This window comes from Oenanthe melanoleuca, chromosome 7 (genome assembly GCF_029582105.1).
Source record: "Oenanthe melanoleuca isolate GR-GAL-2019-014 chromosome 7, OMel1.0, whole genome shotgun sequence".
In the NCBI taxonomy this organism is placed as follows: Eukaryota; Metazoa; Chordata; class Aves; order Passeriformes; family Muscicapidae; genus Oenanthe; species Oenanthe melanoleuca.
In genome coordinates, this window is record NC_079341.1 from 33,249,313 (window position 1) to 33,265,821 (window position 16,509).

The 16,509-nt window shown below is 37.6% G+C and overlaps 1 protein-coding gene across 2 annotated transcripts in view; it reads left to right on the top strand.

The window, feature by feature from the left end:
• Positions 1-16,509, top strand: part of ARHGAP15 (Rho GTPase activating protein 15) — a 320,905-nt gene that overhangs the window by 189,596 nt on the left and 114,800 nt on the right. For both annotated transcript variants that reach the window (XM_056495920.1, XM_056495919.1), the window contains one exon: positions 4,882-4,980. In XM_056495920.1, the coding sequence (XP_056351895.1) occupies positions 4,882-4,980 (99 nt within the window). The remainder of the gene's footprint in view (positions 1-4,881; positions 4,981-16,509) is intronic.

The following is a 16,509-nucleotide window of genomic DNA, read 5'->3' on the forward strand; positions in this document are numbered from 1 at the left end:
GGGACAATGGGTCACAAGGGTATTTCTTTCCTTGATATGGATGTTTGGAAGCACTTTTCCTAAACCTTGTGGAGGGCCAGACGCTGAACACAGAGATTTGTTCCTTTGACATGATGCTGAGAAATGATTCAGAGAATTTTTAAATGTCTCATTCTGAGAGAAGTGTTTTGAGTAGTACAGCAGACACCCTCTCTTTGAATTCAAACAAGCTCTTGTCCCCAGCAAAACACCAGAATTTCCTAAGAGAGATCAGTGTCTGTGATACTATTTTCTCTTTTTCTGAGAAAATGAAACAAATCTGGCAGCTCATATGCCACTTAATAGTGACTGTTCACAAATGTAATTTTTTTTAAATTGATGACCACCATGGATCAACGATATATAGTAAATCTCCACATTAAAAGGACTGGCAAGATTCCCAGCTTGCATAAATCAGGGGAGCTCCATTGAAAACCTCACCGACTTCAGTCAGCTGAGGACCTGCCCCACTTATTGTAAAAGTGTCATGGCAATGTTTGGAGCCCCAGTCTGGAATCAGCATCACTTTAATGTCTGACTTAATGTGTCTGACTACACATAGAGCAGCAAGAAGTAGTCACCTTTAAGAGTATGGCTCCAAATGCATCACTTCCCTCTGCAAAGGCTCACAGCTCTGGTGCCTACTGTTCTATCCCTCTCCTTTCACACTCATCTCTGATTTTCTCTTTTCATTCTCCTTCCCTCTTCTCCTTCCCAACATTCAAACAGATGCAAAGAAAATAAAGAATTTGGATGTTGATACAAAGCTCTATTAGTCCAGCAGTTCAAATCCAGATGTTGCACAGTTAATTTTGTTCCTGAAAGACACAGGATTACATAGATATGATTTATGATTCTCAATCTAAAAACTTGGGCACTGTACCATTATACCATCTCCTCTCATGCCACAATTTAGGCTTCTTCCTGAGACATGGGACTATTGGCCATGCTCTTCCTTGTTTTTTTAATAAAAAACACTGAAGTATGAGTTCCTTCCAAGTGTGGCCACATCTCATCCATGTACACCCAAAACAGTTAAACAATGGCATTCTCAGTGAGGATGTGGCTTTAGTGATTTTGTTTTAATTGTTTCTTTTCCAGAAGAATTGTCTCCCATAGTCAAGATTTCTGCAGCCCAGGATTAGTGGCTTTGCTGCAGCCTGTGAGAGCTACTTTAAAAAAAAAAAAAAAAAAAAAAAAAAAAAAAAAAAAAAAAAAAGTAGCCCTGTCAAGCTCAGGGAGAACTTGAAACTCCCCAGAACGAGCAATTCATTGCAGCCATAATCATCATTTTATATTATACAACTTGTGAACGTCCATTCCCTTCTCTTCTGGTGTCTGGTTTTATATCCCTGAGCAAAGCTGTCACACACCCCACCATCTCCAGCAGAACTTTTAACGTGCAGATAGCAGGGATGTGTAATGTAAACCATACCACCAAACATATTATGAATATATTGCTCTTCTTAAAAATGCTTGTTGGTTTTTCATACTACAGTATTGACTAACTGTCGGTGTTTGATGTATGGTTTACCAGCCTGATGTAGACTTATGGTTAGAGCTTAACTTGTTAGTTCTGCTTTTGCAGCCAATTCAGAATAACTACAGATGCCCCAAGATATTAAAATTGACTGCTCAAATGGACTCAGTGTGGGAGTTTCATTGGTTTTAAATTGATAACAGCTGAAAGAGTGAATGATTAAAGCTGTATATGGGCATAGTATGCAGCTCCTTTGTACGAGCCCTTGTGAACAGAATCCACTGCATGGGAATTGCCTTTGTTCTAATAAAAGATATTTCTGAACAATTGTTAGTTTAAATTTTTAAATGATGAAACAAGAGCATTTCAGGAGCCTATAGAGGAAATAATTCCTGAGAAACTGGAATAACTCTGAGAAGATAAAGTAGATTTCTATTCAGAGGGGAGCATTTAAAGTTAAGTAGCATTCCATAAGGTGGTAATTGTGTCTATTTCCCAGGCATTTGAGTTAAATAAGCTGGATAGGAAACATAAACTGTCATAACAGGAGGTTAGGAGTGTTGTGTACATCTCTTTTTTTCAAGTCATAAAAGATGAAGTTTTGGAGGACCTTATCACAAATAAATCAAACAAAGGGGGTTTTGCTTCCCTTATCCCTCTGGGAGTAATTATTTTATTTTTTTTGAAAAAATGTTCTGGAGAGCTTTCCCTTAAACTAGTTTTAAGAACTATATATATCTACACTTATAAAATAATAAGAAAATAATATTCTCTTTTTATTTACATACAAATCTAGCCTGAAAATGTGAGCAATTCACCATTCCTTGTTTTTTGAAATAGTGTACAAACAAATCCTGGTTGAGTTTTCCTCAAGTATCCCTGGGACCTCCACGAGTGTAAGTATGGCAAATATAACTGCTGCCATTCCCATGTTTATATACAGAAACATCCAGCAAAAAATCAATTCATTAGAGAGACTCACAGAATTTGTGGTCCAGGAGTACTCAGAATTGAGAGTATTTGTATGGACTCATGGGATCATGTACTTGTAAATACTCATGAATTTCTAGAAGGGTAAAAACACCCTCCAAAGCACTTGTGTGCTGTTGTTTTACCATAGTCTATTTTGATGCCCAGGAAGTATTAAAGCTGTTTTGAAGCCCTTCCATCCAAGATAAAAATCCTTTGTGCCTGTTTCCTAAAGAAGAGGAGATTTAAAGCTTAACTTCTGGGTACAAAATGTGGTAGCATCCACACAGTGAAAGGTATAAAAAATGAGGTTAAATATTTTGCTGAAAATATAGAATCTGAACCAAGAAATGAAGCAATGGACTAGGTGAGAACTGTAAAACTGTTTTCAGCCTGTTCAAAATTTCCTCCTAGGAATATCAGCTATTCTGTGTTCATATTGGAGATTGAAAGAGTAACTGTGAAATAATCCTGGAAGTTGATTATAAAGTGGTTATAACACAGAAGAGAAACTGCTGAACAGCCACACATTCATTTCATTTCAGTTCTTAATGTGTTGCCATCTAAACACAGTGCAGCTCTTTGCCTGTTTTGCTTCTGAAATTGTTTACAAGTGTCGTTGTCCACCAAACAAGACACATTTTTTACTTCTTTTTTAATATAATTTACATTGGAGACCATTCCATATTATGCAAAGAATTTGACAGGTCTCTGCTAAAATTTTAAAAAACAATTAAGATGTCAAAAGAGGAAGTGCTAGTACATTTTAATCATAAATCTCTGTATGTATAATTACCACTGAAGGCGGCTATAAATGTTTTACGAAGAAAATGTGACCAGACTGTACTTTGTCAGAAACATAACCCCAAAACATGTAACAGACTGTTCGCTAATGCTTGACGCCACACATGCACACAACCTTCCTCAGAGCAGCTCTGTGAACCCAGTCCTCCATCCCTTCTGCAGCCAAAACTCCGACTCACTTCACTTCAGGCTCTGATGCACCCTCCAAGAATGCAGATCACACACTTTGGGAGGTGCTGGAATAAACTGCACTGAGGCATCTCGAGCAGTCCAAAGCAACCCCTGCCCCAAACCTTGTTCCTGTCACTGCCTTCCCTGCTCTGGGGTGTCAGGAATGAAAAGGCAATCAAGTCATTCTTGAAATCCGAGCTGAGTATGAAATAGTGGTGATTAATTGAAATGGAGCTCCTTGCAGCACAGAACTTTAAAAAAAAAAAATGGGGCTTTTGCTTGTTGGTGAGGAAAAGTTGGTTTTGGAGCAAAAAACACTGCAGTTGGTTATGGTGGAGTATGGTGGCACTGACTATGAAGGAAACATCCAATGCCATGGGAGCTGCTGCTGGGTTTGCTATGCAAAGTCCAGACTGGTGCTATCACCCTTCAGCTATCTATATAATAATTTTCAAAGCCTCCACACCAATTTAAAAAGTGTAGTGCTCTGTTGAAATGCTATATGGAGACTGTCTCTTCAGATAAATGATGACAGTACACTCCTATTGTTTCAGCATTTAACTGGCTCCTATTGAGTAGTTCCTCTCATCTGTTTGATTCATTCTGATTTTAGCTGACAACGTCCCTGTTACTGATTGCTCTTTTCATCATCTCTCAAACACACAGAGTGGAAATGAGGTGGAGAAAGCTAATTAGTAATCTGACGAGTTGAACCTGCTAATACAAATATGTTTCAAGATCAACGGTCAAAGATGATCAAAACTTTGAAATCGTAAAAACTAAAAGGTGGCATTATCTAGTTAAAGGATTGCTCATGAAGGAAGTGAGACTAATCACTAGTTAAACATGGTGTAAGATGAAATCCTCATCAAAAGATACCTAGTATCTTCTGTTTTTCTGAGCAGGCAATTTGACGAGTTAAAAAAAAGATTTTGTGAAGTCGAGATGAAATTGTTCTAAGTCCTGATGATGCAAAGTAGTGAAGTCCTTGCACTCACACAGTGTTTCATGAAAGAGTGAAACTTCCAAATGAGTGGAAGGGACAGGTCACCCAACCAGATGAGTTTCCAGGTTGGACCAAGTGCATCATGTAGGAAATTATAATCAATGACTTAGGAAGCTGCCTGCACATTTTTTATGGCAGGTCCAAGCAAACTCTGGAGACCTCCAAGCCTTAGAAAGGTCAAAATTAAGGTGCAAGTGTCAATTGAAACTTGAATCCACAGGGAAGCATCAAGCACTATGAGCAGCAGATGTGGAGGGATTTGGTTCTGGGGCAAAAGCTAATGACCATTAGGACTCAAAAAGGATTTGGTTCCAACTTTGTCTATGCATCTTCAGTATCTGAGTTTTAAATTAATAGGCAAACTGAGAAGAGACAAAAATCCCACTAATAATAATATACCACAATGTATTTTCCTCTTGTTTTCCAAATGTAGATCAAATTTTTGGCTCCCATTTGCACTTGGTTTGTGAGCATGAGAAATCTACAGTCCCTCAGTTTGTAAGACTCTGCATAAATGCTGTTGAAAAAAGAGGTGAGTACCTTATAATTTAATACTTCTTTTTTCTCTAATAGCAATAAAAACTTTAACCTTGTAACTCTGCTTGGATTGCCAGGGTAGGCAGACATTACAATCTATTATATAGTTATGAATGGAACTATACCACATTCTGTGCGTCTTCATTTTCTTTATATGATAAGACATTATTAGAACTCATTCATGCTGATTATTACCAATTTTTTTTGACATGTTGTTGGTTTAGTCTTTCTCTGGGTAAGCAAATGCTGAACATTGATAAAATGTCAGTAACTTTCATTCTAAAGTCCCTGGTGAATGTAAGGCCGATACTTTTTCCTTAGTCTTGAATAGTATTTAAGCAAAATAAATGTTATTCTAGCATGACCATTTCTTTTTAATGAGTGCAGGTGTCTAATTTTTACAGTTATTTTAAAAGCCATAATATTGCAAAAATACTGAAATGAGTATCCATCCTCATTAAAAGTTTTGATTAACAAGAAGGATTTTCATAGTGTAAAAAAGATGCACTTAACACCATTGCCTGCCTTCCTTTCTGCAATGTATTTTCTCTCACTGAAGGTCATTTTCTTTGGAAGGTGCATGCGGTAGATGCAGAATCTTAAAATGTATTGTATAAAAATGTGAGGCTTCATCACCATCTGTTACAAGTTTACAACTTGTTCCAGGGATCTGGGGAAACATATATCTTGCAAAAGATAGAAAATTTATTTTCAGAATAAGGCTGGGTGAACCCATTGTCACTGCCATATACTGGAGTCTCAGAACAAGAGAATCCATGAAAAATAAAAAGATACTTAGTGTTACTCACTAAGGAAAAAGCTATTTTAATTCTGCCATTGTTACCTGGTTTTATAGTGAAAGGTGCAATAAAACTACCCTGGAGTTTCAAACTCGGGGAAATTCATGCTTTAATTATACAGCAAAGAGAGCACTGGGATATTATTATTCCCAGAATGATTGGCAGGAAGTCAGAGACTGAAACAAACTGGAGATCGTTCAGTAGGGGGAGATAGTAGCATTGGGTTTTTGTGGAGGAAGGCTGAAGGCTGGATAAAAAAAGGGGGAAAAATGTGTGAAGTGACTATTAATAGAGGAGGAATTGTGAGGTGAAATTCAGAACATGAAAAGGAAAGGCAGAGATTAGATTGCAAAAATGCCACTCCACGAAGAACATGTCTAACAAACTGCTTGGTTACAACCTCAGCAAAAGCTCCCTCAAGAATGTGCTGGGTATTTCATAGATGTTTTGGAGTACATGACCACTCCTCCAAGCAGAAGTGAGGCCAGAGGTCTCTGCACTGCTGAACTATAATAAGAAAATTCAAGGAACGTAATTAGATGTTTACTGTCTGTGTGATTATCAAAAAAATGTTCATATTAGGAGCTATTCCTTCAAAGGGTCATCCTTCTGAGTAGTGCAATATAGTTCTTGTGTTTCCTTCAAACTTGCTGTGACTTAGAGAAGCTTACCCCTTTTGGTTAGCCTAATGTGTAAATAGAAGCTAATCACATGGCATGAGATAAAAATTTCATGTTATCATTATATTTATGAGTTTATATTTGATACGCAGTTTTTTTCTATTATCGTTTTCTTGGATTAGGACGCTTGCATTTACTCACATTCTATTTACTCAAAGTGTTGTTTTTACTAAGTTCTGGCATAAACTATCTCAGGACAGCAGTAATTTATGTGAGGCTAAGTCCAATGTTTATGCAAGCTTCTGATGACATTTTATGCCGGGGTTGGTATTAGGAAGCAGTATGTGGAGGTGCCAAGTCTCCCGGCATGGCTGAGACTCAACAGATCTGAAGCCCTCCTCTTAATGGCCAGATATGCCTCCAGCCAAGATACTCAACTGCAGAGTCATGGGAAATACTTATGTACCAATTATGGGAAAGGCACATTTAATGAAAACTGTATGTTTACTTTCATAGTCTTAGTAAGATGGCCTAGATACTCGGTACAGCTGGCATATTGGCTGTGGTAGAAAAGCTTTCTTTTCCTATTTAGAGAATATATCATCCACATACTGTAACTGTACCAAAAGTGTTACTTGCGTGCTCTGCTTAAAATAAAGGATTATTAGGAGAAAAGACCTTAGGAGACCATCCCTAAATGTTACTTACAAAGCATCCATACTCCCCTGAACATTGTGTTCTTAGCTATCAGCTCAGGGTTTTAATTGTTCTTCACCAACTGGTTTTCTATTCTTTTTTTCTGAATTTTAAAGCATAATCACTGTGCACAGAAAGAAAGTCTAGCAGTGATCTGAATAAACCATATTAATTAGTACATTTTCCTGTGCAGACGAGGTTACACACAATAGCCAAATGTAGCAATATTCTCCCACGGATTAAAAATTTAGAGGTTGTCATTAACCATTGGCAAAACTTCCTGTTTAGTTACAGTATTTTAAAATGAATATCAAAAGGATATTTATGCTGATATATTCTGCTCTACCTTAGCTCAGAGTTTGGTCATTTGTCCCCTAGTTTGCTTCCTCACCATTTCAGAACAGGGGTGCTTTCTAAGATCTGATCAAAATAATCTCACACCATAATGCATATTTATCTATCCAACAAGGATTCACTTCTGAATGTGATAAAAACGAATGAATTCCACTTTTTCAGCCTCTTTTTGTATTTTTAGTTATTGAAGTAGAACTGTGAAGCAGAAGGTCTTTCTCCATTTTCTCAGCCATCTTGCAGAGTTGGTAGTGGAATTTAATAAAGAGAAGCAATAAAAATGCGTCCATTCTTGGAAACTTGCAAGGAAGTTGTCACATTTAATTTTATTTTTTTAAGGAAGCTCAGTTTTTCTCTTAATTCTTCCTGTATTTATGAATTACTTATAATAATTGCAGAATTATTCATTCATAATTTTTGATGAACTTCTAGTCCTGATTGTTGAGCTATCCAGACCTTTGCCTCTAAAGTCAAAACTATCTTGGGAAAGCATGTTGTATCCTTGGTATTTCATGCAATATTCTAAATGGAAAAGCCTCCCATGTCTGTGGTGTGACCTGGTGAGGATAAGAGAATAATTCTATATCATGCAGCAATCAGATCAAAGAAATACAAGGACTAGTCAAGGATCTCCAGCATTTCTTCCTTTTCTGTTTTCTTAGGGACTTCAGGGAAAAGTTTTTTGATAGAACAGCACATCCTGTGGTTTTTCTCTGTTTCTTCTTTTACTTTGCTACTCACAAAAACCTTGGCTGGACCTCAGGCTTTTCTGGGGCTATCTGTCGACCTGCCCTTTTCAACCTATATTCCTGTATTCCAGTCTGCTTCTTTCTTCTCCCTGGAAAGTGTCTGGCAGGTAGCAGCAGCCCTGAGCTGAGCAGAGCAGGAGCAGAGCCTGGGACAATCCTCCCAGTGCACTGCAGCTCACACACTGCACACTTCTGCCAAGGGTGGGGCCCATTTTTGGTGTTTCTAGCCCAGATATCACTTCCAGTCATTTCTGGAGTCGCCTATTTATTTTGTTATCCACGACCCTTTAAAGTCCTGGCTGTCTTTTTTTTTTTTTTTTTTTTTTTTTTCGTTTTCTTTTTTAAAAAATACGTGAAAGGCATGAGTAGAACGCATTTTAAAAAAAGCAAAAATATCAGTCTGTGTTGTACCTCAACAACATGCCATCCAATACTTCTCAGAGCAGTGTTTTATCGTGTGAAAACAGTCTGATACTAAACTCTTTTCCAGGGAAGATCATTTGTCTGTGTGTCTAATGACAGAGTAAATGAACACCCCGAGCAGTCCGTATCCTAAACCTACCCAGGGTATCCAGTGTGGCTTGGGTTTTGTAAAGAAATACAGTCCTAATGCTCCAGGGAAATATAATTTAACTTTCATCTCTCTTTTGAAACATCCTTCATTTTCTCCCTCCATTCCCAAATCCAAGTTAGAGTTCTCAAATCAGCCTAAATGACTTGAAAAATGAGACTGCAGGCAGCAAAGTTGGTGATTACAGGTACCATTTCCATTCTAAGCTGGGCGTTGCAGATATTGTTTTCTGTTGCTTTTCTTGGAGCTCAGGATGCACTGACAGGAATGATACACAAAATTACATATTTGATTCAATGCCTAAAAGCCACCCTGGGATCCATAACCTTGCTTAAAGATTTAAGAAAGACCTTTAGTCCACTTCTGAGAAGGTTCTTAGCTTAGAAAACTTTATCTTTCAACTTTACTTCTTAGCAGCTGTTATGTTTTTTTGCTGTCGTTTGTTTGACAGGATCCAGTTATAGGTTCCGATGTCTGTTTAAAGAAACAGGGAGGTTGTTGGCTTTAAAATTCCCTTACTGCTTGTGTGTTCAACATTTTCCCAGGCTTTTCTACATAGTTTGCCAAGTAAAGGGACTGACCTTTTGTAGCAAACACTTTTTCATTTCTAAATGCTCACTTTGATTTTTGTCCCATTTTATGCTCATTCCAAACTGTTTACAACCCACTAAAAATGACTGTGAATTATATGTTTGTGTAATGGATTCCTTTTGTGGTCGGAGTGGAATGTTTACTTTGAACAATTAGTTATCTTTGGGCAGATTATAGTGACCTGAAAAAAGAATGGCTAAAATTATTATAGTACCTTAACTATTTCCTTTTGTTATCTTCTCTGTGTGTCCAGTGTATTATTTACTGGGTTTCATTGCTCTGAGACCCAGGGAACAAATCATGTTAAATAAGAGCAGTGACAAAAACCCCTCTGAGTCTGGGGCTCTTGGCTTGGGGGGTGATTTGGGGTAGCACCAGTGAGACTTCAGAGGGCACCATTAACCACTTAAAGGCTGGATGTGCAATTTTAGGAAGGCGTGGTTTTGAAAAAAACTTTAACTTCTTGCTCTCCAAAATTCAGATTTCTCACAGTCTCCAAAGTCTGACACCCCAAAGTGCCTAAAACTGATTCTTACTCATTTTGGCTTTAATTAACTTTTAGTCCATAGCTTGATTGTGCACAAGATCATTGCAGACATGCAGACACACAGTCTCATGCTTCAGAATATTCAGGGTTTAAGGAAGAAAATGCCTTTATGGGCAAAGATAAAGTACCTTATGGGATGTAGTAAAGAAATACAGTCATCCCAATGGAGAGAAATGAAGATAAAAACAGTATTTTAAACTACCTCACCTCCCAAATGCCATGCTGCCTTGTGACAGAAGGTTGTGTCCCTTTCATCAGTTTTATCAGTTAATCTAAAAGCTAAAGTGCAGCTAAAAGCACTTTAAAACCTATTTATAAAAAAAAAAAAAAAAAAAAAAAAAAAGGAAAAAGAAAGTGATATTTCATTACCTTCTAAATCATATATCGCTTAAAAGGTAGTCAGTATTCTGGTAGAATGTTTACACAGAGGAGAGTTCACTTATCTCAAGGAGTTAAGCAAAGAGGAAATGAGTTTTAAAAAATATAAAGTATTGTGAATATATTTATGTTGCTGGGAAAAAAATGAGTTTTTAAAAGAGTCTAATGCTATCTCATTTTCGAATGGAAGAAAACACTGCAGAAGAATTTTAAAAGAAAAAAAATATCCCAAACACCTCCTGAAGCTGAGGATTCCCATGCTGGGATCATTTGCTTTGGTATGGTGGAGGGAGTGGATTATAAGCCAGTGAGGATGGCAGAACACACAAAACTTGTGCAGCCAAGGAATGGATTCACAGCTACTGTATAAAACCTGTAGAAATTTACAGAATTGTTTAGGTGGGAACAGCCCTCTAAGATCACTGAGTCCAACCATTTCCCCAGAACTGCCATGGGCACCATTAAACCATGTCCCCAAGTGCCACATCTACACAGCTTGTAAATCACTCCAGGGATGGGGACTCCACCACCTATCTCCACCTCTGTATGTATTATAATTCTCATTATCAAGGAATTCAATTATCAGGTTTGAATTCAGCAGCATGTTCCTCAGGATTTCTTTAGCTTAAGCAAAATTTTAAGTTTATTTGGTACTCAAAAATAGTTAATCCCCACCCCTGAGGACCTGAGGGAGGCAGTAGGAAAGTACAGGGTAGTTCTGCCAGGGTGTGCTCACCACCATCTTGGGGCTCCCAGTAAATGCACAGTGCTCCTGGGACACTTCCCAGCACGGTTAGACCAAACCCATCAGCCAGTGGCATAAAGGATTTATTCTGGCAAGGCTTCCCTGAGAAGGGAAACCTCAGGAGACTGACCTATCCTGTGCCATTTTATATTTCTGTCTGAGTACAGGATTATTCTCCAACAGCACTTGGCCCCTGAACAACCACTGAAATGCATTCTGCATTTTTTCACTCTCATCTCTTTCTATCCTCAGAGCAAGAAATTCTTCATGAATAGCAGTTTGTTTCCTACAAGTTCATTCATTGATTTTCAGTGCTTATTCTCCCCTGGAAATGTATTTTCCAAGCTCTTGTTTGATTCTCCCAGGCCTACACATGCTTCCTTGCTTACTCTGATATAATTTTACATTCTGTTTCCAGTGGCTTTAGGATTCAGTACCCTGAAAGTACAGAGATCATGTTGCTCCACCAAATGATCTGAGCTCCCAGTTCTGCTAATTTTGTACTGTTCATTCTTTCCCACTTTGGGATAATCTATTATGCTTGGATCCAGGCACGCACTAAAAGCTAATACTTCCATGAAGAATGTGCAATTTGTACTGTTTAGCTTGTGATGAGATTCCTGAAGTCTTTTATGATTCTGTCTTGTTCCAAGGAGGGTTTTGCTCCCAACTTTTATATGCACTGAATGTAAAAAAAGAGAAAAAAAAAAAAAAAAAGGGGGGGGAAAGCAAAACAAACTGATAGGAAAAAAAATTGCACGCACACAAAAATATCCAGCAGTTCAGCAGATAAAGCCTTTTTCCAGGGAATTCTAGTGTGTAGAAGAAATCTGTTTCTGAGGGCATTGAACTATGTTTACTTTAAAGTGGCCAACGAGCATAAACTCAAATGTAGAGATGAATGCAATATAAAACAACAAAGTTCTGAGAAAAGCCCTTGCAAGTTTGTGATTTAAAATGCTTGGTGCTTTTCTTTTTTTTTTTTTTAATTTTTTTTTTTTTTTTTTGTTTTGCTTTTTAATAAACTCTTCTTTTGAGTAGAAATGAAGAGCAGTTGAATTTAGTGCAAACATATTGGCAAGCTTTCCTCAGCCATTTCTGTCTTCAGGCTCAGGCAATCCCACTATAGCCACCTTTCTTAGAATAAGAGCCAGTTAATAGTGTTGTGCAAGGTCCAAGTCAGAGTTGGCTCTGGAGGGTATTCACTCTGGGGCCTCTGTGTCTGCTAGAAAGCCACATTCTGAGTTAGAAAAAAATATCAAGAAGTGTCAACAGGAAACATCACGGAAGGGCATACAAGACAAATTAGAGAAAGGAGACAACAGAGAAAAAAAAAAAAAAGAAAAGAAAAAAAGTGGAATAAAAGCCTTGTAATGACAAGGCACAACAAAGAATAAATATATAATTATTTAAAAATTTGAAAGAAGAGACTCTAAGTTGGTTAGAAGAGGGGGAAAAGCCATAAAACAGGCAGGCATTTGAACCAGTTGTTGTCTTTGTCATAGTTACCTGATACCTGGTTCATTGATTAATCTGTTCCAGAGAAATGTATCCATTTCTATGAAAAAAAAGGGGGATTTGTATTTTAAGCCATGCCAGTAACAACAAGCAGACACTCAGTGTGCACCAGAGTAACATTTACAATGCCTGGGCCAAATTCATGCCTTGTGTAATTTTATTGCTTTTACTGGAATTACACCAGAGATGAGTTTGGCCTTTTGCCTTTTTCTAGCATTGTATAATATATCTATTTGTGAACATGTAGAAGGAAACAGGGCATTTTGTCTTCCGAATTTTCCATAAAATCCTGTTCAATAGGCATAATAAATAAAACAAACCACTTAACCTACGAAATAAAAAAAAAATCAAACAACGTTTTCTAGATATTAAAATAATGTTAATACACTTTGTAAATCAAGGAGTTGACACTTGTACACGCTGAAACAAAAAGTCCAGGGAAATTGAAAGCCAGCTGACTCTGTGTGTGTGTGTTACTCGCTCTGTGCCAAAGAGAGAATGAAGGTCCTGACTCACCCCCTGGTCAAAGGCAGATTCAGGGAAGCTCACACATAAGGGTATTCACCTCCCAGCCATGAAAAAGGTGAAAAGAGAGACACAAAACTCCTCTTTTTTCCCCTGAATAAGCTGAGGCTGTGAGGCACCATGCCCTGGTACAGCACACATGCCATCACAGACAAGGAGCTGGCAGGATTTCCACTGCAAACCCCGTTTAGTCAGACTTTGCAGTTCAGCCATTAATAGAACACTTTGGGCTAACACTTGACAAAATGAATCTTGGCCTGGAAGAGATGTTCACTCACACACAAACACACACAAAAATAGAAGTTAAGTCCATTAAGTTCCTTTAAAAGGAAAAGAGGTGTAATTTCAGATCCTTTCAATATCTCTCTGTTTAAATAGAAAGTTGTATTTTTTTAAATATTATGAAAGCATAATTCTACAATACAGACTAATCACTTTTCCTATGGGAAAAAAAAAACTACTACAACTACACTGTAATTTTTTCAAAAAAGTTTTACAGCAATAAAGAAAACACATTAAAAAAGTTTTACTGTCTGTATGCCACACTATGGGGTCAGTTTAAAAAAACTCATCTTCTTTTTTTTCTGCCTGCAATTCAAGAGAGCAAATAACTGCAGTTGTATTTTATTACTTCAATTATTTGCTGTAGCAGCTTGTGTTACATCAATGTTTTAATCATATAATACCACAGTCTAATGGGATTGATACCTAAGTGAGAGGAATTGTACCAACAGAGAGCTTCAGGAGGAAGGCAGAAGGCAAAGGAGGAAGACAGATTAAAAAGGAGGCTTTATGTGAAGGCTTTCACTTCTTTAAGAGAAGATTTCTTTAGCTTGTTTTGCTCCCCTGAAATTATGAAACTGATATTGATAGCAATCTACTAACAGCATTGTCCCTAAATTGGCTCCTGCATGATAACCCCCCAGGGAACTAACAAGTTTTTCAAAGATCTCCAGTTTTCTGTTGGCTCAGCAGATTGTTTCATTGTGATCAGGATCCACACAGATCATGGATCCAATTATATAGCAAACCAACTTCTTTTGTCCTCACTCAAACAATGGTTTGGGAGGAAGGGCCTAGATGTAAATGAGAGCAAAATGTGAGCATTTTGTTTCATAACACAGCAGACCTCTTGGATCCTCCAGCTCTCTCCTTGTGGTTCCTTCATGCACCTTTTTTGGTGTCAGAGATGATGCCTTTCAAGTAACTGAAATTTTGGGGTAAAAGATATTGCAGTTAGAAACTGCTTTTTCATGCTTATTCTATGTAGGTTATTTCTTCCTATAATTCCTGCTTTTTTAATACAAACCTCTGTTCACTAAGACAGATGGAGACTTCTCTTGAGGAACCAGAATAGCTTTATTCTGTGGTCAATAGCTGTGCCTTACAGTATAAGGAATAGGTCAGAGTTTTGTTGTTTCAGGGCCTTTAGCTTTATATCTTTGGAAAAAAAAGTAGGTAAATACCCAGATTATTGTTCAAGATTTAAAAAAAAAATAACAGGAACTTATTTAGTTGCCAAGATTATGAGCCATTAGAGCAGGTGATGCTGTGGCTCTTAAAATCACTGTGGATGCCTCTAAATCAAGGGTAAGGTGACATCTCTGAAATGTCTTCACTGAGAAGATAAGAAAGTCCCCAAAATGCAGAAAGAGGTTGTTCCATGCCTCTTTTCTTCACCTCCCCAGGAAAATTCCCCCCAGTATTTCAAACCTTATGCTTTGATATGTCAGTCCTGAGCTGGCAGGGTGTTGTGTTATAACACACCAAAGTAGCTGCCACCAAATGGTTTCACTGTGCCAGCAGTAACCACACAATGGTGTTGGAGGTACCACAGCTCTTTGTTTACTTAGAAATGAAATAATTTTGATGAGTGTATGGTATCAGTTAGCAAGTGTTGAGTTCCTCATGGTGATAGTGCTCATGTTGGCTTAAATGGAAAACGGATCAGCTCAGAAACCTTTAATAAGAAAAGTTCCTTCATGTGCTTATAGTGATGCCCTGTGGAGCCACGAGAACTAAAAATCTGTCAGCATACTTGGTAGAGACTTTGTTTCATGGTTCTCTAACTCATATGATTGAGATTAAAGTGAACAAAATCTTGGCACATAGCTTGGCAGGCGAGAAGCATTCCTGTGTTTGTGTGTGTCAGACAGAGGGACAAAGAGAGGGGGAAATTTAGCAGCCACTCATTGGGTGTTAAATTATCAGGTGCTACATATTTTTAATAAACCTTAGTGGAAAGATAAGATACATCCTCTGCTATTGAAAACTGCTTTCACTTAGACTGTAAACTTAGCTTTGAACAAGCTGAGTATCCCCTCTAACTACTGAAAACAAAACCATTCCAATTGTCCAGCCCAAACAAATTGCAAGCCAGACTTGAATCCATACAAAGAGGTGGAAGGTTCTGGAAGGGTGCTATTTATGCAGGCAGATTTTCCTATTTTGACACTAAACCAGAGCAGCTACAAAACATTTTATTTAATGCCCTGATCTGTGACCTGCAGGACTGCCCTCAAGCAGTGGCTGCAAAGACACAGTATTTTTTAATAATTTTCAAACTCTCATGATATGGATGCCTGAAAAGTGTCTGAATTTGCACACTAGAAACAGTTCACAATGGTGTCTTTTATTATCTCTGTTTCAGTTGCATTTTTGTGTTCTGATATGCCATACATTGAAAACACAAAGGCTACAGCTTGCAGCAAGAATTTCTGTCAGAAACTCTGCAACTGCCTTGGATGTCTGTATAGTAAATGTCATTAATAATTACTGGAATTTTCACCAAAGAAGGAAATTAGATATGGAAAGCACTTTATGCCAACTTCATCTTTCCAAGCCTTCAGAAATTCCAGAGGGCCTATGTGAACCCTAGTAAAAGGGATGAGATTGGATTTCTACCTTCCTTACATCATTCAATGCCACAGTCAGCATTAAGACACAAAGACAACGATTCAAATCAAATTTCTTCCTGTAGCTTTAAATTGTAAAATAATTATCTTCCATGAAAATATCAAATTATATTCATATTTATGCATTTACTTCACCCAAAAGTCAGCTAACAGATATCCAGTGTATTTTATTGCCAGCAACTAGGGTTTTTTTCTTATCAGAAGTCAGTATTTTTATGTATTTCTTGCATGTCTTAGCTATGTTTTAGTTATATAATTTGTATTTCATTGAGGTTTTTTTATTTGCATGTTTCAAAGCAGAAAGCAATTTGTTCCTCTTCAGACTATACTTAAAAATCCTTTTTTGAGGAGTCCCTGAGCAATTCATATACAAGTTTTGTGCTATTTTAGTGTATTCTATCCTGGAATGCGTGTCAAACCGTAGCATGAAAAACTATGGATCTGCTTCTGCCAAAGTAATGAAGGATGCACTAGTCCCTCAAGTTTTGGTACTTATCAATCTTTGTAATCCAATTCAG